Source organism: Echeneis naucrates, chromosome 5 (genome assembly GCF_900963305.1).
Source record: "Echeneis naucrates chromosome 5, fEcheNa1.1, whole genome shotgun sequence".
NCBI lineage: Eukaryota > Metazoa > Chordata > Actinopteri > Carangiformes > Echeneidae > Echeneis > Echeneis naucrates.
In genome coordinates this window covers 6,322,514-6,348,393 of record NC_042515.1, presented here as the reverse complement: position 1 = coordinate 6,348,393, position 25,880 = coordinate 6,322,514, and the positions used below count along the sequence as shown (strand labels likewise).

Sequence of the window (25,880 nt, the reverse complement as noted above, 5' to 3'; positions counted from 1 at the left end):
AAGCTAAGGTGTATGACTATGATCTTCCATCCAGTGCAATTTGAAGAAGAATGTGACAGCTCATTTGTATTATAGACAAATGTTTCACCTTGAAAATGTAGCTTGTTAGAGTAAACCTAGACGTAGACACGAAAGGCAGAGTAAGTTGTGATTTTTTTTTTTTTTTTTTCTGGTTTGTGTCACAGTGTAAAGTTTAGCCCACAAAGGAAAAGAAATCGAAAACGGCTTTAAAAATCGTAGCATTTATTGCCGGATGTCCTGCATAGTCGCAGTTTATATTACATCTCATTAGTCTGCACTTCTTCATATTCACCAGAGTCTGGAAAGAACTTGGCATGATTTTCAAGGACAGACGAACGTGTCCACTGTTAGGCATGAGGACATCAGCGCACGCATAGTCTTATCAGCAAATCCATACTTGCTGAATGCTCAGCCAGCAGCATTTCTCCATTCGACACAGCGTAAAATATCTGCGTGATAAATAGTTGCAACGTTAGCACGTCTGTTATTAATCTTGTAGATACAGTAGGTAGCAAAATATGAATTAATCCACGAGACTGCTTAACACTCACTGTATTGTAGTACATGTGCTAGGTGCATGGAGCAGGTTTGGTTATTGAATCACAGGTCGTTTCTGTCTGACTTATTCTGCATTTTGCACCAGCTGATGCCCACTTAGCTGCATACGCCATCATCCTCTAATGTGGCATTATAATGTGAATTCCCCCCTTTAATAACAATATAATTTCATTGCACTGAGAGTTTTTTTTTTTTACATACCTCCTGAGCACATTAAGTCATCAGCTGTCGGAAAGGAGAAAGAATTTATTCTGTCTGCATGGAGAGGTGTGATGAGATGTGTATTTGTGGTCTGACTGAGAGAAAGGAGGAGAAAGCAAAGGCAAAAACTTTTTTCATTCACCTTTGTCCTCTGATCTGTACTGCATGGCATCGTGTGCCGAAATGAGGTTTACCGGTAACTCTTACTTTAAGTGACTGAGGTTTGACATATTTACTGTAGCTAAGTATATTATAGTATGTTAATCTTATAGTGATGATCATTATACTCTACAAAAACCAAAACTTCAGCAGGTTTTAAGGATGATAACGTCTGTGTCCTGTCTCCTCGGGAAATGAATTGATTGATCATAGATAGTGTATGCATGCCACACCTCAATCTTGAAAATGTATTGTATGTGAGTTTATTATACATATGAATACAGCTTGTATTGAAACGGCAATGGATGTAGCTGTAACTCAATGAATGCCCTTCTAATAATCCAGCAATATGCAAATCTGATGATGTGTGAGGCGGGGGGAAAACAAATATGTAGTATTTTTACTCATGAAATGCAATAAGGTGACATCGGTTAGTCACGTCGGTACTCAGCACTTTACTATGTCGTGAAGCACTTAATATTTGAGGACTGTTACTGTATGTGTCAGCATTGTACAGTATACAGTGTCATAATTTGCTATCTTTTATGTATCCTGTAAAGAGTGCCTTTCATTAAACATGTATCCTAACTGTGAAGTTTTCTTTTGGACGATTTTAACTTCTGGGTTTTTCTTCTGGGTAAACTTTTATTTATTTATTTTTTTCCCCATGCTCAGCAATGGTGAATGGAGATGTAAGTGTCAATGTATGGCTTCAGGGCTGAATACTCATCATCACCTTATGTTAACTGTTATTAGCACCTTCTCACTGCTGCTTCTCAGCACTGATATCATCCCGGCATCCCCTTTCTCCCTCATCTCCCTTTAACTGAAACTTTTTCCCTGTGAATCCTGTCTAAGTGTGTTACATCACAAAATGGAAAAATATCCAGTTTATTTTACATATATATTTTTGTTTGTGTATGTGTGTGTTAAAAAGCTGATACTGTATGTGTGTTTATATCCGTTGGGTGCTGTTGATGGAGGAACAGACAGTTCTCTCTGTGTATTCTGTAACAAACCCGTTTTAATGAAGAATTGCCACAGCTTGGTTAAAAATAGGCAGTAAGATCAAACAAGATTATGAAATCTTGCAGGAATGCAACAGATTGATATTGAGGGGGTGTTTTTTTTTTTTTTTGTAGGAAGGGTATTAGTGACGAAATGCGGAATAAAAACACAATTTATTCTTTCTCTCTGCTGGCAGAGAAAGTCTAGTATTACGTGCTTGACAATGTCTTTGCCTGGGAAAGCTTCAAAAGCAAAAGCTGCTAATTAAATATGCAGACCAAATGAATCATTTATGAGATTATCTATCGAAGCTGAGGAGCCGACTCTTTCACCGTCCCATACGGTCACATCAAGGACACGTTGTTGGTCAGTCTGTGGAAACATTACAATGTTTGATTTTTAGGCGTTTTGTGGATATGATGCATTCGATTCTATATTTTCTGACTTTTCGAAGTTTTGTTTTGTTTTTTTTTGTTTTTTTTGTTTGTTTTTTTTTATGCTGCATGAATCTGGATGTGTTTTTGCCGTCTGCTCTGTTGATCTAATCACTGCTTAACATGCAGGCTGCCCTTCTGCCCTGCTGATCACTGATCAAGCAGCATTTTAGCATTTCACAGTCAGGTGGCTCTGACAAGGTCAAAGCCAATGTGACGCCATCATTTATAATTCATCATGTGTTCCACAAAGAGATCACATCCATCCTGCCTTTGATATATATTCACTCTAAGAAATCCATTCACGGACCAGCACCTAGTCACAGTGACACAGCAGACTGCACTGGAACCTCTAACGTATCTAAAAATATCACAGTTGCATGACTCCGTTCTTAACTTTTGTCTCCAAGTTGTGTCCCATCGCTTTAAGGGGGAACAATGGACGGATCTAGCACGAAAGCTCAGACATTGAGTGTCATATCGGTAGATTGGGTTACTGTTCTGTCAGCAGACACGTTATAAGCTGCACAGCCAGCAGCCTGGGTACTGTAGTTTCTCGCCCTCTGAAGGGCAAAGTCACTTGGAGCTGATGCAGCTTGTGTTTGTTTTGAATGCCTCAGAAAGTGTCCACTTTCTTCCACTGACGGTGGCACTCCTGGATGCAGAATGTGACCTTGCTGTTGCATTTTAGATCAAAGTCTAAACCCGGTGCCGCTTCGCAGCATGTTTAATTCTGAGTGGCAAAGCAATACTTACGGATATGGTATTGATTTATTTTCGGCTCCGCTCACCTACAGTATTACTGGGCCCATTGATTCGGTGCCCTGACTTTGCTGACCAACGATGTTCAGACATTGGTTTTGCATTACTTTTATAACTTATATATCGATTACAGAATCAAAAAGTGAAATCATTGCATTATTATACAATGCATTATAATAAATAAACAAACTATTTTTGGCATGAGATGAACTAATCAAAGAGGTTTCTCTGTCGGCTGGCTCAGCACTAAAGCAGATGATGAATGGATAGGTGGACACACCTAGCTTTTTACTGCGACTGATGGAGGTTCGGGCAGTCTTGATGACTAACACGGTCCTCCTTGTGACTGTAAAGTCAATTTGTTTTTCACTTCTATGGTTTCATTTTCTAATCTTCTCACCTGCACTGGAAACCCCTGATGTCATTTAGGCACACATTACTGCAGTTCAAGTTTCAAAATGATACATGAATTAATTTGAATATCTAATTATATTTTCTGGGTGAACAGCGCCCAGACAGTAAATTGGCACATTTCTTCATAGGCTGGCTGTGTTTTTGCCCATGAAAACAAAACCACAAATAAATCGATCCAGCAGAAAATCTGAGAAATATGCTAAATTCTTGTCAGACAACTAGTTTTTATATATATCCGGTGTATTAGTAGATTCAGGCCAGTGCTCTCCCAGATCAAGGAGGCAGCCAGGAATGGCACAGAAGCTGATCATCTGCTGTGAATGGGCCACAATAAACAGCATTACAGCAGCCAGTTTGTAGACTAAAGCCCACAGAAAAAATGCCAATATCAGTTTAAGTGTAATATTCTGCACTTAATATCACTGTCAAGCAACCCTTTCCTGTGGAACTGTATATTATCAACCGCTGAATTGTATTACCACACACTGTGCTCACTGTAATACACCACAGATCGATGCTATGTATAGATGTGCCGTAGTTAATTTTGGTTTGATCTCACATTCACTTGCATTCACCTGCAAATACTTATGAGAGCCTCAAATGTGTATTAATCCACGACTAAAAATAGTTTGCAACAAACGCATTATTTATTCCTGTTGGAGTGAGATTTGTTAAGTAAACTGCTTATTTAAAATTAATTTAGATATTTGTGACTCAATTTAAAGTATATACATATATACACAATGTTTTGTTTTGTTTTGTTCTTTTTTGTGAGATTTGAGTTGTCAGTCACAAAAATCTAACATATGGCAATGTTGATGTCAGTATTTCAAGAAAAAGCATTCCCTACTTTTTCATTGTAAAAACCTGGCCACTTAAAATATTTCCACTTCAGGAGTTAGATTAGAACGTGGTGCCTCACATCCCAGGAAATCAAAAGCATGTTACACATTAACAAATTCTGTCTTATTTACTCCTTTCAGTGAAATGACAAGAAGGTCCTGTGATCATGAGTGACAGATCAAGGCAAAAAGATCTTGATTTCCTAAACACGCTTTAATAATTCAAATGACATTTTGATCTACTTCAATAATGGAGGGCGACTTAAATAGGTGTGTGTGATGGTCAGCTCTCAATACATCATATTAGCCATTAGATTTAGTATAGCAGGACATCAATAAAGCATTTAGGGTATAATGTATGCATCGATAATTCATTGTTTTGGATGCAGACATTATGGATCCTAGTTTGTGTTTGAATATTCCTTCTTAGACCAGCTCTGCTGTACCTCACTGTGCTAATTCCCATATATCATTTTAACAGTGTCCCTAGATGGTAAAGGGCAAGTAATAATTCAGTGATATAAAGATTTACGACAGGTAGCGGCACTGCGTCGGCTACCCGAGGTCAATGACCAGAACTAGTGGGATGAAACACAAGTCTCACATTTGTCCTGCTTAGCGCCCATGAAAAATGAAGAAGGTGACTCGAAGTATCATCTGGGATCAGACAGCAGACAATGTCTTGCCCTCAGATGATACAACAGGTGGCTTTTCACATCTGGGACAGCCAGATAGTTTTACACTGTCTGAAAAATAAAAGACATGGTGGTTCACCTTTGGACTATGGCTGGATCACCAGTCCTCCGATTTTATGGCACTGAGCAGTAAACCTATTCTTCTACCTGAAGCGTGAAAAGACTGTTACATTGACAGAGAATGCAGATTCAGACATCAATTCATTGGGTTATTTTTGTGCTTTACTTTTAGAAAAGCTTCAGCGTCTAATTACGCACACTGTAAATCACAAATATAAATATTTCTGAAGTTCAGTTATAATATACATATATAAATAATAGATGCTTTAAATATAAAAATAGTTTTGTTTTTGTATACACCACAGTACATTGGTTTGTATTCACATATCTCTATTGTTCTATTGTATCTACTGTTTGCATTTTCTGGGATTTGTTTCTGAGATGCCAGACTCCGTTTCTTTGTTATGGTGCTTCCTGTGTGCAATTACAGCGAAGAAAAAGCAAATCTATATGAAAGTACAGAGTTCCTGTAAAGGTAGCCAGTTCCTGTAAAGGTAGCCATGTCAAATTGACTGGGATGATGTGAGCAGACAAAAACAATCAGTGCGGCACTTAAGCTACAGCGCAGGCAGAAGATTTAAAGAAGTGAAATGAGGAAAATATGCTTAATAATATCACAAGGAAGTGCAGCAAATCACTAGATTATAATTTCTGAGCATTTTAATGGTGATCTTATTCATTGGTGGGATTTCCATTTGCTCTATAACAATGCATGCCTTTTCTTATGCTCATTTTATGTTTTGTGGGTCTAACTAATTTGTACATCTACAAGTCTAAATCATATCTGAGTTATAGCTGAGAACAAGTATGAAACAATATCTGCCGGTGAAAGAAAAATATCCTGTATTTGCCTGGAAGTGTAGTAATTCAGATGGTGATGGTGAATTACACTTCGTTTCAGCCCATGGGGAGCATGCTGTGAGTAGAAGTGATGTTTTATCACATCGAGGCCAAAGTCAGAGATCCTGTTTCACAGAGTTTAGTCTGCCACCTTGGGGCTTTACTGTGGTACTGCACACAGGCTGACTAACTGCTTCCTGTAAAATTGTTGACTGACATACTTGCTGGGATGTAGAGATGTGTTGTTCTTAATTCTGTGGGGTGATTAGAAAATTATTATGGTTCCTGCCAAGGAAATATGAGTGGGATGTGTCCAACAAAGGCTGCCAAAAGTTGGCTTTCATTTTTCTGAGTAAGCTTTAAAAAACAAAAACAAAAAAAACAACCTTTTCTCTTCCACAAAATTTCATGCAGTGATGATCTACCAACTTATTCCAGCTTGTGGCACAATGTTTACCTTGTGTGAAATATTCATGCCAAGGATTTTCTGTTTCTGTTGGCTGCTCTATTGGCGCACATGGAAATAGTCTAAATGTCTTTTTGCTGGTTTTATATGTATGTTCTCATAGTACAAGATGGCTCATTTGGTATCTTAGAAGAAACATAAGTTTGAATCAGCGTCTGACGGCAGAGCATGAGTCTGTAAAGATGGACATAACTATAGGTCAGTTGTGTTTTGATGGCGGTTTAATGAGGTGTTTTACCTTCTATGCGTAAATGTGGAGGGTTAAGTTGAGCAATTTGAGTTTTACTAATGGCTTGAAAAGAATCAGCGGTATGATGAAGAGAGATGTGGGCTGACTACAGTTGTACTATCGTCAAAAAGAACATAGTAAGGGAATTACTACCTGCTGTAATAATAATTCCAGATGATGCTGAAAAGACCAAATGTCTCTTTTTCCAATTCCTGAAACTAGTTCCACCAGCTGTCTAGTCATGTTGCTTTTTGGTTACAGAGGGGCATTAAAGTTTCCAGTGAACAAACTAGATAACAGATTGCACAAAGTTAAATGTGCTTACTGGAAAAGAAACAATGGGCCAATAGAGAAAATAGACTGACTGGATGAATGAGCCATGATTTACTGTATCTAAAATAACTTCCTCAAACGTGCCACACTTTAGTTAGATGCTGTAGACTTGTTGGTGACGTGAGGGGGGAAAAAAGTAGTGAGATGCCAGAGGTGAAGTCATCACAGCTCAAAGCATATCACAAACATAAACCACAGGACATGTCTCATTACAGATAGCTGGGGGAACTCCGCACACCTGCGGAAATCCACGTGGAGACCTAGATATGAGGAGCGAATAGGACGAATCCATTCATATTATTGTTGTTATTCTCATCATTTAAAGCTTAAACCATTAATTAAGGTCACTGGGCAACAGAACTAATCAGCAACTTTTTCTTTGCTCTCAGTGTGAGTTGATTTTCATGGTAAATGGATTTCACATTTTGATTTCCAAAAAAAAAAAAAAAAAGAGGATACTCTGCTTTTACAGTTTGAAAACGCAATTCTTCTGCCATAAAATGATGTTTCTTTTCATTCTTATGTTTGTTCTTGTGGGCTCTTTTGCTTGATGGAGACAGAACAACGCAGAGACGTTCAGTTTCCATATAAAGCTCTCCTGATGTGGTAAAACGTTTCTTGTCAGACCTTTGGACTCCGTCAGGGAAAGCATGAACTCGTTTCTTCTGATAAGGCCGAAACTGATGCTCTGCAAAAAGCAGAAGCGAAACGCAGAAACCGTAAACAAGCGTCGGCCATGACGTGGACAGACCTGGACCCGGAAGACAGGTGACGTCTACGTTGCTGTGCACGGGACGCTTCCGCGGGTCCCCGAGGCGGCCTCAGGTGAGGGGAGGAGGAAAGGTGGAGGGAAAGGTGGAGGAAAGGTGGAGGGAGGGCTGGGCATGAATGGGGCGCAGTTTGGGAGCACGGAAACTCAACTCGACGGCTGTTTTTCACTTAAACTTTAACGGAGCTCTGAGTGTCTGTGGAGGAGAAGAGGTGAGTTCACTTTCTTTTCTGCTGACTCTGACCTGCAGCTGTTCAAAGCCAACACAACTTAATGTCGGAGAATAATGCTGAAATGATCACGTATCAGCCAATAGACAGGCCTATAGGTATGTTTATGTCATATGTTATCATATATCTGTCTATATAGACTCACACAGACACACTAATATGTGTGTAATTGTGTCACTGTTCATATCTTGAACTATTCATATGTGCTTTTTTCTTTGTTTATTTGTTTGGTTGTTTTTTGTTGCCCCCCCCCCCCAAAAAAAAAAAAAAAACACACAAAAAAAAAAAAAACAATGAATAAATAAATAAATAAAAGAATGCTTCCCTACTTGACTGCAAGTGATCGGGGAGTTGGTGTCCATCAAAAAGTCAACGCAGTCCTTACACAGTTGTGTACTTTCTGGCTTTTAATGGATTAATTACTTCTAAAAATAAAATAAGTAACTGGCAGGTTAAATCAAATTAGCTGTCGCTTGTGGATATTTTCATAACTGATAAACCTGGTCAGACTTTTTTTATTAACTGCGTCATATTTTAGTTTAGAATAATGCGACTATTTTCATTCTTACACTGTAAGCAGCAAATCCAGTGATTTGGCCATTTCAGTTACACTTTAGACTTCGTGCTAAATGTTCCTTGTCTACTGAAAGTTCAACAATCCAACAATCTATTGTATGTGTGTTGTGTTTTTTTTCCTTACAGTAATCCCACTATGGAAACAAACACAGGAAGCCAAAGATCCAATAACAGCAGGCTAATTTCAGTGGCTCGCAGTGACACAATCCGTCTGCTCGAGGTTTACGTGAAGCGCAGCCTAAGCCTAAATGATGGGACGATGGTGGAAAAGCACACTGAGAGGGAAGAAAAGTGGGTCATGAAAAGGCAAAGACGCCATTCCAGCGATCCTTCCCTTCACCTGGCTGAGGATTTAGACACCAGGGAAGCTGGTAAACCATCTGTGGATGAACCTGAACCTCACCTAAATCAGTCTAAAACGCGTCCTAAGGGTTTAGAGAAACTGACCAAAAAATCCAAGAATAATAAGAAACCCACATTTTGGAAACTTATCACTGGATTTTTCTCTCGAAAGAGCAATGAGGACAGTACTGATGAGCAGGACAGTCCGTCAGAGACACCAAAGAACATCACGGAAGATGAGGACTCTGATGCTGTGACCACCTGCCTGCCAACAACTCCAGTCACCTCACAGAAGAAGACTGTGAAAAGAAAATCCTTAAGAAAAAAGCTCTCCAAAAGGCGACTGATCCGACCAAATAAGCCAGTTAAAGATCTTGGTGCTGATGAAATCACTGAAATCGAAGGTAAATTGTGGGATTAACTATATAAATGTTTGTTTGTGATGAACATGATCAAGTGTTATAATATTATGCTATCAGAATTAGGGCAATACCACAGTTTTAAAAATGTTCCAAATGCAAGTTCTTTTTCTTCTTAAAAATGTATGATGTATGTATGTTGAATGTCTCTTTTCAGCCGTTGTCAGTGTACAGCCGACAGACTTGTACTATGAGAAAGTGTCAGAGGAACTGGAAAAAATTGTCTACGAAGTCAAAGTAAAAGAGGAGGAGCCGCCTCTCACAGATGGTGAGAAACCTCTTTATCCTCTTTTTATTTCTCTCTCTCTGATGAATATCTGCTGACATCATGACTTTAGCAGACTTTCTGTTCTTTGTTGTGTAGCATACTGATCCACATCCTTCTTTAGAAAATAAAAAATTGTGATACTATCGAATGGTTCCCCAGGTCAGTTACACTTCATTTGCTTTTGTTTCATGCAGAGGAAGTGATAAACAGGATCATTGCGTTGATAAAGAAACAGGGCGATGCTATTGATGACAAGGTTGGTATTCATTGCTATTTCAGATAAAATAGTTTATAAAACTCCCATAAACCATAAAACCTTCACATGGTGTTATAAATAAAGCAATCGAAAGTATGAACTCCATCATAAAATTTCATGTTAAAGGTGCCACACTCATAAATAAAATGGTTTAATTTCTCTGGTGCAAAGGCATTTCATCAATTATATATATATGCATTTTACCTCTCAGTCATTTAAACACTTTCTGTTCCGCAAAGGTTATCTTGAAAAACCACAGAGAGAGTTTGTTAGAAGTGATAATGGAAGTGAAATTACTGAGATGAAGAAGAAAGGTTTATCCTACTGAAAACAGTTATGGGTTCTCGCTACTTATTTTGTTTTGTGAGGCTATGAACTAAATATAGAGTGGTAAATATGGAGTAAATCATGTTCCGAATTTTTCTACTTTTTACAGACAGTTTTAATTGCAAACAGCTTGTATATGAAATGATGCTGAACAATCAATACTGGAAACAAAAAATGGGAAGTAATCATGATGATATGTTAAATTATATTAATTGTTTCCTGTTGCAATAACAATACAAACGTGTTTTACCAGAAGTCTTTTTTTAGTAAACTGCTTGTGGAGTTTCAGCATTTACTGCCGATACTGATACTGCAACCATACTTCCACTTATCTCCTCCAGCTGAGAGATAACCCCACCCTGAGCAACTTCTTCCAGCAGTTGCCGTACTCTTCGTTCCAGAGGCTAGTTGATTCTTATGTGGAAAAAAAGGCATCACCGATCCACAATCCTCCGACAGTGCCCCCGACAGCGCCTGAGCTGGTGAAACTGGCCTTCACGCTGGACTTCACGGCCAGGATCGCCGGGCTCTCCAGATCGAATATAGCTCACATCACATGCCTGGGGAACCGTTATCTGAAGGACCGATTTCAATACAACCAGGTAAGAATCAGGCTGAAGGATGAAGTAGAGCTGTAGTGTTCTTTTTCTTAGATCATTCAACCCCTGAGAAAGTATAATATTGATTCAGATCTTTCATATCTCTATGCTTTGGATTTATTTCAATGTGTTGAGTGTGACCAGGCGCGACAAAAAGTTTGGTCTAAAACTCCTCTTCTCCCTCACAGGCATGCACAGATCACCCGTGGTCTGACAGTGATGACTGAAACAGCCATGCAGGAGCAAAAGCACCACTGCAAGTCAAACATTAACTATTCAAGTTTTCACAGATGTGGTTGAAGTTGTGTTGCAAGCATTAGTTCCCTTCAGAAAAACCTTGGGTTTTTTTTTTGTTTTTTTTTTCCCCAATAAGAGCCGTGGGACCTAACACAACTTTAAATCCATTTCACACCACAAACTAGCTGCGATTTTCACTTAAAACAGAACTGTTTTTCAAAACTTGATTACCTAATTCAGTTTCAACACAGCCATCTCTGAGGAACCAGCAGAGTGGCTATAGTAGCTGACTGATGCATTTTACATGCAAAGTTTTTAAGCTTCACAATATTGTGGCAATGTTTCTGGTTCAGAGACAGCTGTACCAGTGGCACTAAATATTATGATATTTGCATATATTTAATGGCAATACAGATACATGCCTTTGACTTCTAAAGGCAAGAAAACTGTGCAATGTGTTTTTTAATTTCTAGCATTTACATACAAGAATACTTGTTTATAATGAGCAAAGCATATTTTTGAAATGATGTTAATGTTGGTTGATATGAGTGCTGGCATTCATATTACACACACAAATAAAAGATGTTTAATTTACTGCACAACCCTTTTTTTTGTACTTACTGTACATTTCTATGATCTTTTACACTAATGGGACTCTCACAGCTATCTGCAGTTATCAAGCTCAAGTTTTGTTTGGCATCAAGCAGCTGCCGGCTTTCTCAGGACGTATTAGGCAAAGGAAGAGACGTGCATTTAATATGTTTTTAATGACTCTTTCCGAAATTGTTGGCATCCAGTGTTTCTCTGCCAGTGGTGTGGACCCACATCAATGAGCTAACCACTAAAAAGCAGAACATTTAAATATTTTGTAATATAGGCATGAAGGGTGAAATGGTAAATAACACTCACTTCTGCCTCACCTTGCTCGTCTTACACCACACCCTCCGAGCAGCTGACAGCCGCTCATGGCATTTGAGCATGTATTTTTAAAAGCTACATTCCTGCAACAGCTGTCATGCAAGTAATTTCATGCTCAGCATGTTGGCGAATCCAATGCTATATAACTGATAATATACCCAGGAACACAAAGTAAAATCATGTTTGCGATGCACTCACGCGTACAAGGGATATTGCAAATGCTGTTGACGGCATCGCTAATAATCTCCCAGGCTGTCAGGTAATAATGAGATGGAATGTGACATTCTGTCAGATGTATTGTGGAAAGGATGCACTGAGGGCTGTCACCTGTGGAACAGGTTCCCATGCAGGAAGGAAATTTTTCCAATAACACACAGGCTCAAGATCCTACCAGAACTATTGGGCTCAAAGGATTCCTGTGCCATACATGCACTCATACACACCGTGGAGACGGGGGTGGCAGAGACAGGTAGAGACAAAAGAACCAGGAACTCCTCTGTCAACACAGCTGCCCCTGTGCCACATGAATCACATCACGTGAGCCTCATAGCGAAAACAATTCAGGTTGAGATTCATTTGTCTTTTTATCTTGTGTTTCAGGTAGTATATGAAGCTAAAGTGGCTTCATTTTTTTTTTCAACAACATCAACAAGTGCAAGGAGACATAGTGGAAAAATTAAGGTTACATTTCTTACAGGGACGTTGACAAATTCGGTGACTCAGCACGGCGTCACACAAACAAAGGTGAATAGTCTTAACAAGACTGATACAAAACAATGACTGTTCTGATATCTATCATCAAAACAATGAATTCAGACAGCAGCCTTTATTAGTTGGTGCTGTTTGGTAAGTCAAACATTTAGACCAAGACAAACATAGAGTGTGATTGTAAACTTCCAAGGGGGTTTGAAAACAGTTTGCCAGTTACTTGACTACATATTTCAGCTAAAGGCTGACTTTGCAAAGCTGTAAATACTATCAAATGTAAATTGACAACTAAACGTTGCTTGTTTAAAAGGTGAAATATCTTTAACTGTGAATCAGTCCAGGAGCGTCAGCAGGCTGTGGGTGCCTTTGTATTATGATTACTGCTTGTCCCTTCTGAATCGGTGCTATTGTGTGGTTTTGGTTTTCTGTTCAGGAGCAGGACAGACTGACCACATGCTGGGTTTGGATTGCCTAACGATGACAGGTTGTTCAAGCTCGACTATTTTTAGCCAGCAACAAAACAGCTTTCACCATCAAGCCCAGAAAGCCAGACAACTTATTTTTGGAACACTTAACACTAATGTTTTAAGGAATCATTACCTCTGAGCAGTCATGATTTGTGAGCTCTATTTTAGACCAATTAAAGGACACAAAGATAAAGTGTTTTCCATGTAAACCTTTTACATTTTTATTGCTTTTTAAACACAGAGAAAACAGATTAATCAAAGAGTCCAAAACCCATATCTTCATCTGACTCTTCTGATTCCTCTTTCTTCTCCTCTTTTTTCTCTTCCGCTGGGAACAAGAGAGATGAAAACAAGTTAATACTCAACAAAAATGTAGCCAAGAACATCCAATACTTTTGTTAGTGCGAATAGAGTCCACAGCTTTATTTCAGGGGGTATCATGGCATTTATTTAGCTATTTGAGGTAATGCTTGCAAATGACATTTTGAACTCACCAGCAGCAGGTGCAGCCCCAGCTCCAGCAGCCCCACCACCAGCAGCAGCCGCAGGGGCCGCTGCAGCACCACCTGCTGGTACAGAGGCTAGCTTCGAGAGGCCTATGGCAAAAGGAGGGAAATATCATTTGTAGACACCCTCCACGTCCAACATGTTTAAATCTAGTAGTGTTCATTCAGGACGTCTTTACCTGAGTTCATGACTTCGTTGATGTCTTTGCCATTAAGCTCACTTATGACCTACAGAGAAATATATAAGATTTTACTTTGGTCACATAGAATCTTCCCCGGAACACAATCGGAATAGTTTTTTGTAACTGCATAATACCTTGTTCAAGCGTTCATCGTCAGCCTCGATTCCCACGCTGCCCAAGATGGCTTTGATGTCCTTCGCAGTGGGGCTGGTGTTTCCACCAAGCACAGCCAGGAGGTAAGCGGCCACGTAACGCATTCTGTAGACATGAGACACAATATGTGAATAAGTGAACAATTGCTCTTGGTTATGCAACACTATGAATCTGCTCAGTCGATGCTTTTGTCTATATTTTCAGATATGATACACAGGTTGTTGTCCAAAACTCAAAATATGTACCAACACAGTTAGACTCTAACTGTGATCATAACCTGAAATCACGACAGATAATATAATACTTTGTTGTTGTTGTTTTTTTTTATTATTAAACAAATTTATTACATTTTCTGTAAAAACCTGAAATGCACCAGTTTCATTGACAATCCCCTTTTAGACCACCAGGAGGCCGACGGGCTTTGTTTCTTCACCTGGTAAGTGTAAACGAACCTGATCTATACTTAACAACAATGTGGTGTACTTGTATACGTTAGAAACTGTTAAATGCACACAGCTGGAGTATAAAAACAAACTTCAGAGCCGTAAAAGGCCGTAAAACGAGCAGCAGCCTCGAGTCCAGTGTGACTTACGGCTTCGCTCGCGTTAGCTATTAGCTATTAGCATAACCTCTACCACCCACGGAGGGGAAGATGATTAAACAGAAACGGCGATGTGGTGTGGTGTGATGGAGATTTTATTCAACCAGCCCCTTCTGCTCCAACAGCCTCTGCAGCGGTGTTTGACCGTGAAGGCTGTTGAACAGGCGAGTCGGAGCTAGCGGAGGCAGCATGGCGCCCAGTGTTTGTCTTCCGGTCCTCCATTACTGCCGAGATTTCACTCAAGTGCTGCTGTATTTTATCGGCAGCTTAGAGCAACCGAGTAGTGTGTGTTGCATTACAACGCTGTCGCACAAAGTGTCCCGTGTACACGGTGTCTATATGCGGAAATCTTGACTTACTTTTAAGTCTACACAGACACGAAACGTCGGACACGCTAGGAGATCCGGGAGAAGGAAGGGGGCGGTACCGGAAGCTATACAACCCTGTGGTGCGTCGATCTCATTGGTCCGTTTGGATGACAGCGACTACGTCATCGTTTCACTAAAGAGGCCAGTGTTCAATTCACAAAAACTAACTAACTACGATGACACATTTAAATTTTAGCTTTGAAATAATAGAGAATCACAGTATTTTGCAGTTCAAATGGGAATAAATATTGCTTTTAGGCAAACAGTGAACTGAATCATACTTTTTATTCTTTTTTTTAATGGTTTCAACGAAACGATTAATCAGTTGGTCAACAAAACCACTGGATTGGCTTTAGCTGCAGCCAAACTTATTTGCTACACCCATGTTTTGATTTCATTAGAAATAAAACCATCAAATTTCCTCCAGAGACAGGACATAAAACCTATATTTATGTATGTATTTCACTCTTTTCTGAATTTTTCTTTTGGCACTTCACTTGTCCTTTACGCCTCTTCTATTCCTTCTTGTTTTAAACATTTCATTTAATCAGCACTCTGTACTTGCTCTTTCTTTTTGGAATATTTTAATAAAACTGATTGCAGTGGATATTTTCATCTATAATGTATGTTGGTATGTTTGCAAATATTTTGAAGAAAAACAGTATTAATTTAGCAATGCAAGAAACTATGTACTGACTAATTATGTTAGAGTGTTAGAGTGGACATTTAGAAGTTGGCCTTAAGTACCAAAAGTAATAGTATCTACTCAGGTTTTATAAATAAGACCCTAACCCTGAAACTGTAAAACCCGTAAGATGTCACACATCTAAAATTGAGTTGAAACTGTAAAATGGTAAAAAAAAAATTATAACCCCCCAACAATTTATCAATTACGTAGATTGTAATGTCTGCCAGTATTCTGTATTTGTATCTTTAGTGAGAGTTACACAAAGGTGCTAAAGGAAGAGCAATAATCCTACAACTCTACAACCACTGAGGGAGAGACCAGTAATTAAATTAATTGCATACATCATTTATTTCCATTAAGCCACCATCAAAAAAAAAAGTTAAGAAATCATTCATTCAAATATAGTTTTATTATCACTTAATCATTAAATGTAGCTATAAATGAATTATATATTGCTCATGCGCATCAAACTTTGTATAAACCACAACTGAATGACCATCCCACACAACAATGCTGGGTACACCCAATAGATAAACAGTTGAACCATTGTTGAACTACAATTCAGCTAGCTGCTCCTCTCTGTCCTGGGTGAAGAGCCAGTGAGACACAAAGTTCACTGAGTCTGACACAAACTCTGAAATATTGTTAATTTCCATCACATACCACATCTTATAGCCAAACTCTCCCAACAGCATGATGAAAAACATGACCAACAACCCAAGGAAGGTGCGGTCTATGTAATAATTTGCCTTCTCTCTGAAGGTCCACTGGTCCCAAGGTAGCGATCGGCGGGCTTCACAGTATTTACTGAAATGCAGAAAGGCTTGCTCGTTGTCATCCAGCTCTTCCTCTGGAGCCTCCAGGTCTTGGCCACCCTCTGCTCCATGTGTGTCAGCCATTTTATAGTAGGTCTGTGGTGACCTTTAAAGGGTCCTTCAGTCCTCTAAAAATGTGTGAATAATAAAAGTATTATGACTCTTTGCAGAGATTAAAGTACAGGCGGTCGATCTAGCAGAACCACACAAATTTTCTCCAGCTGTTTTGGGATGAACAGTCTTACCTCACCAAATATTATCCTAGAATGACGACAGGATGAAGAAAACACAAATAGGGACTTCTGGCTTTTTTGTCTCCAAGCCTACACCATGCTTTAGCATTTGTTAGGCCACGGTGGTGTGTGGTGTGAAGGCAGTAACTACCAGACTGGTTATGCAGCACCTACCTCACTAAGAGGAGGGCTGAGGATTAGACACCACTCAGCAGTTTCAAATCCCTCGATAAGGATGAAGGTGACAGATGGTAAAATACGCATTGATATGTCTGTGAGAGTGAGACAGGCGAGATGACATAGCCGAGGAAGGTTTTGCATGTTCATATGAAATTATTCATCTTTTACAAGTCTCGGGTTATCAGAATACTCAGCAGGCTGGTGTATATGCATCTGAGTTAAATTCCTTCTGGAACAGTAAGTACGTGGAGACATAAGCACTAATGGTAAAAAGCACTTGCACATGCATAGTTTAAACCAGATTCAGGCCCTTTTTATGTTATAAACCAGAGGGGAAGTCAAACTGATGACAAAGCAGAGCTGATACAGCTTTGGCTAAAGCTTCTGAGTTGAGAGAAGGAATAAATCATTTCAGCGTAATACTCTTTGGCTAATTTACTGAAATGCTTCAGAGCCTTATCAAGAATCTGCAGTAGTTATAGACGGATGGCTTAAACTGGCTGAATTAACTAAAGAGGTGTCTGCATCCTGCAATAAAGAGTAATGGCAGAATAGGTTAGTTGTTGCCAGAATTTTGTTTCATTAGATTCAGTGACTTTGCTGTGAATTTGTGAATTTGTATTCCTGGCAGGGCTTTCCGCTTCTCTCAATACTGAATGTTCCTCTGTGGAACATGAACACACTGTACTACTCTCTATTGATTTTTATTCAATAAATCTTCTGATAGTGGCTTTGATGCTTTTGTTCACGTGACCACTCAAACATCTGAGGCTAGCATTTCCAAATTAATTATTTGTACCAAGTCTCATCTCATTTTTCTGCTGCTTGCATGACTATGATCAGACAAAGGTTTTTTATCTCTTTGGCTCTGACCAAAATATCTCAACAACTGGATTTCCATGAAACATTGCATACATTTCCATCCCAATAAAAACATGAAAAGAAAGGAAGTGAATTTAGTGACTAGTGTAGCAGCTGTTTAGCAAGAGCATGATAGCATTGTCATTTTAGCACATTAGATTGTAGCTCAAAGCACTCAAATAGTAGATCATAGATCATGCCTGTAGCTTCTTCCGGACTCCCAGTCAGATTTAAAATGTATTCAAATTAAAATGCATTTTTTCTAAATGGGAAATGAAAAATATAAGAAAATATAAGATAAGAACATGAAACACATTGTTTTTGTTCTAGTTACGATGCCAACAAGCTTTTAAGATATACACATTTTGTTACATATTTAATAATTCAATATGAATTGCTCAGGAAAGCTCTGAGGGAAAATAAAATAATGCAGAACGATGCTAAAATTATAGTTTCTTTCCCTGTTTGCAGGCTCATTTTTAAGGTGAGGTTCAAAGAAATGCACGAGGGTGCTTTGTTGTATCTATTAATTGGTTGATATTCCAAATTCTCACACAATCCCATGAAGTTAACACAGCACCATCTCACAGTGAGCGTTGTACACAGAAATACTCCAGTCCCTTTTACAAGTTTCCATCAGTTTTGTCCTTTAGGGTATGAGTACTGGTGGGGCAAGGGGTAGGCCCAGTGGTTTTACATAACATGCAACGGTTAGTGATCTGGACCAGTGTGGCCCGGAACCGCTTTATCCTGAATGCATAAACCAGCGGGTTCAGGGCTGAGTTCACATGGGACATAAAAATCCCGACATATGTGGCAAACTTGGGTAATTTGCACTTTGGGCAGAAAAAGTCAATGCAGTTGATGATGTGAATCGGCAGCCAACACACGACAAAAAGGAAGACCACCAAGGCCAGTGATTTAGCCAGCTTCAGCTCCTTCCGATAGTACCTGTCCCTGTCACAGGTGGCCTCAGCACGCTTGTTAAGCTGCCGCCGGATCACCCTGAAGATCTCGGCGTAGAGAGCGATCATTATGCTCAGCGGTACCACCACCCAGCCGAAGAAATTGAAGTAGACCATGAAGTCCATCCTTATGACACTGGTGAATTTGCAGACGATCTCATTGGAACTGCTGAGGTTTCCTTGGGGATTAAGGTTATTCCAGCCAATCATTGGAACCAATCCAGTGAGGAAGGAAAGGATCCAACAGAGACAAACCGCCACATATGCTCTCCCCTGGGTCATTATGATGTCGTACCTTAACAAGGATGTTGGACACAGAATAAAGATATAAGTTTTCAATCAGTCATCTAAATGCACACATGCATAGACTACTACTCTAAAAACGTTACAGTGTTTGTTCAAAGTAACTGAACCAACGCCAATTTCTGTTCAGAGGCATCTGTCAAGTCACTGATCTATTGCTCCACCTGCTAAACAAAAAGTAGTATGGGAAACTGCCAAATCACTTAACAAACTGTGCCTATGTCAGTCATTTATACAAACAGGGACATTTTAATTAGCTTAAAAGCTTTTGATGTGTAGCTTATTGATTTGCATTCCACATGGAAACAATATATGCAGTGCCATTCCCAAAGTCAACACCATGAATTAGAAGCACGCATTTATCCAAGAGACGAAAAAGCAAAAACACAAACACTCTTGAGGCAAATGCTACTGTGTTTTTTCATCTAGAATATTCTTGTGAAACTTTAGAAGAACGCAGCTTCATTGAATTAAGAGGTATTGAGATTCAGTGAAGAGACTTTTACAGATATGTTTTATCCTGAGGTGAAGCTACGGCATTTTTGTAGTTTGATGTAACATGATGAAAGCTATTAGGGTTGATTTGGCCAGTAATGTCAATGTCCAGAAAACACCAGAGTGGGAAAATGTAGATCATGACAAGAAGGCTGAACCAGACTAGAACAGGAAGATAAAGAAATGGTGTAAACATCTACCACCTATTGGTTTCAGTTTTGAATATTTTATCGTTTTTACCAAACAGACTGTCAAATATTGATATTTTAATGTCACCAACCAATACAGTCTTATCAAACCAACCTATCCTACCTGCCCCATGGTTATTACCAGAACCATGACTTCATCAAATGGTTTTAAAACAGATCCTTACTTGGTAGGAATCTTGACTCTGAGATATCGGTCAATGGCGATAGCCAGCAAGGAAAGGATGGAGCTCTGGGTAATGATCAGCAGCAGACAGGACAGGAAGAGGCAAGTATAGAATTGAGTATTAAATCCCAGACTGATGACAATAGCCAGAGGGATGACTAAAACTCCCACAGCGATGTCAGCGACTGCCAGAGACACGATGAAGCAGAAGGTGGTGTTGCGGAGAGCCCTGTTCACGCACACCACCAGCACCACCAGCACATTCCCCAGCACAGAGGCCAGCGCAATAGCTGTCTCAATGGAGATGTACATCATGTCCACATGCTCCTGAGCTTTGATTCCAGGAGAGGAAGACATCTTCATTGTTCTTTACAGATCTTTTTTTTTTTTTTTTTTTTAACCTCAGCTCAGCTTGTAAAAACAATTAAATAGGTAGTTGTAACTTCTTGTCTCCACTTTGGGTTTTGCTTCAGCATAGAAACAGCCTCCATTACGTATAATTTCTGCATCAAAGAATTTCCCACGTTGATGCCATGAGTGGCACTCGCTCTCATGAAAGGATGCGGACCAATTAATCCTCAGGATGTTGTTGAAGCTCTGCAGATGACTGGCTACCAGTGCATCACCACTCCTCTATATCATTACTCTCTCTCTGTTTCACTCTCTCACTACTCCGTAAAAAACGAGTCATAAAACTGAAGGGAGGGACTTTGCCTCCTGCAGTACCATGCAGTAATACTTGCTCACATTGTGTTTGTGAGTGTACGTGTCTGTGTTAGTGTTAGTGGTTTATGAGAAGAAATGTGTGCCGCGTAATGACTGGACGGATGTTTGATATGGTTGTGAAACAGCTCCACTGCAAATGGACTTGAGCTGATTTTATCAGGAGAAGCAACAGTCAAGTTATGTTTCACAGATGGTGTGATTTCATAATGTGTCGGTGCTCTCTGTAAACACAAACAAGTTTAAGTCTCTTTAAGTCAAAATTCTTCTACCTGAAAACAATTCCACTTGTTAGCTAAGGTCTAACTCTTCACTTATTTCAGCCATTAACATCAGTAAAGACACATTCCTGTTCAGCATTTTAAACAACTTATCTGTAATCAACATGCTTCAGGAACTCTCTCACGGGCTTCCATTTCATTTACATTTGTTATTCCTGTTGTTGTACACCACAGTTTAAATCAACCAACTGCATTTCTCTGACTGCAACGTAAAGAGTAGCAATGAATTAGATCCAAAGAGAATTACTTACAAAAGCCTAATTTAATTGTCTTTCTGAGGATGAAAAGGGCTTTGGCAGGAGGCATCACTGAGAAAGCAATCACTGAGATGGTCCAGAAATGCTTAAGAAAGCATATTCAATAGCTGCCTCTGCCTGAAAATACATTCAGTTTGATCACTTAACTTTTTAAGCTTTTTTTTTTTTTTTTTTCTCCCCATAAAGCGATGACGCTGCATTTTGCTTTGGGACACTGCCTGCGATTACAGGCACTGGTATACATTAGTGAGTTTCCAAGCAGACTCAGAATAATTTTTATTCTGCCTAATCTCACAGGCTTTTGTTCGCTCAACTGGGGCTATACATACATTATCATGTCAACAGGTCAAGCTGCAAATGTCAATATTGACAAAAAAAAAACAACTATCTCCTAAATTTTTACTGCACATCAACTTTTCAGTTGACGTTTGTTGTTTGAGCTTGTTTTCCTCTTGGCTCGTGCAGTAAGGATGATTTTTAGGGTAGCACAGCTATATATTCGCAATAAATCTAATATGACCAAGAAATTGATGGTACTAAAGCCTAACTGACATTTGTAACAGTAATCAATTTGATTATGGTCTTGCAGAGATCCGCTGGCACATTTGCCACAGAGTTTACATGACAGTAAAGCTTATATTACCGGTAACAATTAACGAAATCATTCTCAACATCCTCAGTGAGCAGCGCAGCTTAATGCAGAATTTATGATTCCACTGCTATTCTGTCTCTGTGTCTATATTAATTGATCGACGTCTACAGTTTTCCAAAAAGTAATGTAAAAGTAAAAGACTGTTGAGATGAAAAGGCTGAAGGGAACTCAATCTAAAATAAACTGGAAGTGGTTTTGAATAGGGCTGTACATGCCCACAGAGTAATTCCCTCTAGTATGGTGCTGGTGACATAACGTCTCCGTGGAGCCAGCCAGTGAGCTTTATTTGTTGTTTTTGTTTTTTCGTTTCATGCTTTTGCATGTGGTTGATTTGAATATAATTTGAATTAGACAAGGTGTATATTGATTTTATCCCACGACATTTCAAACAGGCTGGATATGAACAGACTTTCTGGAGACGAGCGGCAGAAAAGAGACATTTGTTTGGATTTTAGAGGAAGAAAAGAAACATAATTCAGTGTAAAATATACCTATTCATTATTCATTTGATAGCTGAAGAACTAACATCTTTCTTCTTTATTAGTACACTGTGGCTTTTTCCACTATGCCTGCCACACATCTTTAGGTCTTTCTATTACCCTTAAAAATGCATTCAATCTAATGTGTATTACTGAAAACCGTTCTCAGTTCTTCTCAGGAAGCGTCCATATTACAACATTTTGCAAGTTGGCAAAGGAATTTTTTATTTTTTTTTTTTGTGAAGTAAGCATCGTAAAACGAGAGTTTTAAAAAATTACAAATTACAAGTTGTATTACATGCAAAATGTCTTCATTTGAAAAATCTCCCAAGTCCTTGTCGATTTCTTTTCCAAAAATATATTGCACAAAGCTGTATAGATACACAGCGTATGACCTCTGACCTCTGAACTCTGTGTCAGCCTGAGGTTCAACAAAATGTGGATTCATATATTATTGACACCCGCAGTAACAGCTTCCCTCTTTGTTGCTGCTGGTTCAGCAAGTTTATGACCAAGACAATGTAATTTAACCCATTTGTAAGCCTGTGGTCTATATGTATATATATATATGAATACAATTTAACTACAACAATAAATTAGGCCCACTTGCTAAAAACATCTGCAGTGTTTACTGTCCCAACCTAAAAGTAAATTAAAACAAAATAAATTCTCCCGCGTCGGCGCTGGTAGTTTCCAACTTTCCGATGTGTCGTGAACGCAGCTGGGGCCTGCACACCTGCAGTAGATGGATGTATTCAGGATGGTTCAATTATGGACCAAAAAGATAATTTAATGAAAAGACAGAGAGAGGAGAGGAACCGTGTTGATAGTTTGTGGGATTAGGAGATATTTAGGAGATATTCCTGGAGGACTGAACAGCTTTTCGCTGGTCATGGGTCGACTGCTGTGAACTGGGGATTTATCATCTTCAAGTTATGACCTCTTCTCAACTCCAACCGGTGAGTAATGATTTAATAATTTTTCATACACCGCCTAATTAATTACAGCTTCTGCACTTAACACTTAACTGGCTTCGGTGTTAACCCCACCCTTCTTTATGTTTGTACTACTTTAGCTGTTTGGTAACAGATAAATGCTGGAAGAGAAAGGTTGCATTCACACATCGCGTAGATAGTCCTTTCCCATCTCACTCCAACTAGGCTAAGAATATTACATTAAACAAGATGCAAATTTTAGAGCCAACATGTTTTCTTCAGGCAAATGTTGTTTAGGGAAATTCAGAATATACTATCTGCTTGTGAATCTAGCAGTTGTGTGCAGATTTTACACCCAGTTTTAAACAGCAGCAGTTCTCCCTTGTATACGTGGCAGGTAGGTTGTGTTACTTTGGAGAACTTTCCCCACCTTGTGTGAGTTTGATGACCATGATGACCAGGGCTCCTTTAGGCTTCAATCATTTGGAGCATCTTGTTTCACTGAAGGTAGCTCTTGATGACTCTGTCTTTGGGGGATGTTGTCTCATGCTACATAGTGGACTTTGGACTGATCGCGTTATGCTGATTGTAATTTCCATTTAGGTTTTGAAGTGTTTTAAGTGCTTGAGACTCCCTTAATATGAGTGCAGCTTATCAACTATTATATTGACACTCGCATGCACAGAGACAGTTAAAGCCCATAACAGCCAGACAAACACTCACAGACAGCATTAAAGTTCATGACATTCATTTCATTCATACATTACTGACAGACACACACAGGAGTCGAACTGAATTTGATCTGTGAGCGTCTAAAAGACGTGTCCGCCATACATGTGTCCTATTAGCTCCAATACGATTTCTCAGGAGAAAAGCAGAACTGTCTTTTTTACGTCACTGTCTTGTCCACAATTCAGGCTCTTGACACACCGTAAACCACACGCTGCTTCGGAAACTTATTGTAGCAAGCCCCATCCACTCAGTTTTCTATAGAAAACTAATCAGCTTGTTCTGGGCTCTCTGTCTCTGCCCTCGGGGGTTTGGCCTTGCAACCCTGGAGCTTCTGGGGAGGGGGGCCTGTAGCTACAGCTACAGGCGTGTGTGTGCACGCTGAAGGTGCAGACTCATCTGATATGAAAGTGATTGATCAGCTGACATGGACATACGCAGGCAGATACAGACATATATGCACGCACACACAGACAGATGCAAAAAGAAGACACACATGGTTATTGAGTGGCATAATCAAACAAACACAAACAGATATAAAGTCAAAATTCATTTTGTTCACACGACTGTAGGAATGAGGTAACACACACACACACACACACACACACGTATATATCTCTTTTAGCACCATCACTTCTATTTTATACATTTTTTGAAAGTCATGGTTTGCTTTGCTTGTGCATCCAATTTTAGTTGCTGTGCCAGCCCTTTGTTCTAATACAGGAAGTGAAATTGTTGACCCTCATGAGCTCCATCACCCCTGCATGCACTCAACAATCTTTTCACCACTGTCAGTTCCAGACCAACCAACAACAAGTTTTCATTTCCTGTTCAAGCTGCACAAACAACAACCAGGAGTCACATTTGTAGAGTAATTAATGAAAATTACTTTTTATTTATTTATTTATTTTTTTTTTGAGCAATAAGTGAACAACGTGAAAGTTACTGTGTTGGGGCAGTTAGAAGAGGTGTTGTTTACATTATGTACATCCCTTTTCCATTTTGCAGGTAACTAAGTTCCTCTTGGAGCAACAGGTTATGGCAGTGCTGGACAGGTATGAGTCTGTGACCCCTGCACAGAGAGGTGCTGCTTTATCTTTAGTGTACAGTGCACATGCTGCAGGATTTCCTCCAACTGAAATCCCCTGTTCAGAGTCTTGCCGACTTCTGACCTCTTTCCTTGGAGAAAAGCTCCCCAGTTGCAAAAGTAGCTTAAGTGGTCCTGGTTACTCCAATGTGGCAGCAGGCTCAGCTTTCAGTTTTTCTAAAAGTTTGGATGGCTGCTAACGACTTTTCTCAGGTTATTGTACTTTTAAAAATATAGTTTTGTGGTTGTTTAAAAACTGGACTTTATTTATACTGCACTTTTCTAAACAGTTTCCAAGTATTGTACATATACTGAACAAACAAACAAACAAACAAACAAAAAAAAAAAAAAAAGCAATAAAAGATGGAAAGATATATTTAACAGTAGAAATAGAAATACACAGTGATATTAATAAACTGGGGCAATGCCTCAGCAGGCCTGACTTTCTGGATGGTACATTCAGAATCTGCAGGTTCTAATAGAAAATTATTTGCCTTAGACTGGCCGGGTTTTGTTGCATTGGCCTGTGTTGTTGACAGACCTGATTAAAAACTTCTGATTGACTTCACACATGTAGAAAACTTATTGATCCACTCACGACAGGGGTCCCGTCGGTCTGATATTTTCTTTCTGATTCAAAAGAGAGAGCAGTCAAGTACTTTTTTCCCCTTCTTTTTTCCTACTTTTTTCCTTCCTCCTTTTTTGGTCAGTACCCACTTCCTTGAGCTGAACACAAATAAAGCAATTTCAACAGGTTTTGTGTTGCTTCCCCTTTATGGGTTGTAATGGTCCTTGGGTGGCCTGCCAGAGCCCTGACCTGAAACCAAAGAAAATATCAGAGTACACGAAAATAATGTCAAGCGAAAGTTTGAGAGGA

General features: G+C 39.3%; 3 protein-coding genes across 3 annotated transcripts; 1 reads left to right on the top strand and 2 right to left on the bottom strand.

Moving 5' to 3' along the window:
* The first annotated feature begins 7,889 nt into the window (after positions 1 to 7,889).
* On the top strand, positions 7,890 to 11,632 carry LOC115043976 (uncharacterized). Its single transcript, XM_029502780.1, has 6 exons — positions 7,890 to 8,003; positions 8,724 to 9,343; positions 9,516 to 9,626; positions 9,821 to 9,882; positions 10,551 to 10,811; positions 10,997 to 11,632. Exons 2-6 carry the CDS (start codon positions 8,734 to 8,736, stop codon positions 11,033 to 11,035), a joined length of 1,083 nt encoding a protein of 360 aa, XP_029358640.1. The 5' UTR covers positions 7,890 to 8,003; positions 8,724 to 8,733; the 3' UTR covers positions 11,036 to 11,632.
* A 1,702-nt stretch (positions 11,633 to 13,334) lies between these two features.
* Positions 13,335 to 15,048, bottom strand: rplp2 (ribosomal protein, large P2). The gene is made up of 5 exons (XM_029502163.1): positions 14,940 to 15,048; positions 13,961 to 14,084; positions 13,824 to 13,872; positions 13,633 to 13,734; positions 13,335 to 13,466 (listed from the first exon to the last, which is right to left on the bottom strand). The coding sequence occupies exons 2-5, from the start codon at positions 14,081 to 14,083 to the stop codon at positions 13,390 to 13,392; spliced, it is 351 nt and encodes a 116-aa protein (XP_029358023.1). The 5' UTR covers position 14,084; positions 14,940 to 15,048; the 3' UTR covers positions 13,335 to 13,389.
* Positions 15,049 to 18,307: 3,259 nt separating this feature from the next.
* Positions 18,308 to 20,217, bottom strand: LOC115043702 (adenosine receptor A1). The gene is made up of 2 exons (XM_029502362.1): positions 19,862 to 20,217; positions 18,308 to 18,985 (listed from the first exon to the last, which is right to left on the bottom strand). Exons 1-2 carry the CDS (start codon positions 20,215 to 20,217, stop codon positions 18,349 to 18,351), a joined length of 993 nt encoding a protein of 330 aa, XP_029358222.1. The 3' UTR covers positions 18,308 to 18,348.
* Between the last annotated feature and the right edge of the window lie 5,663 nt (positions 20,218 to 25,880).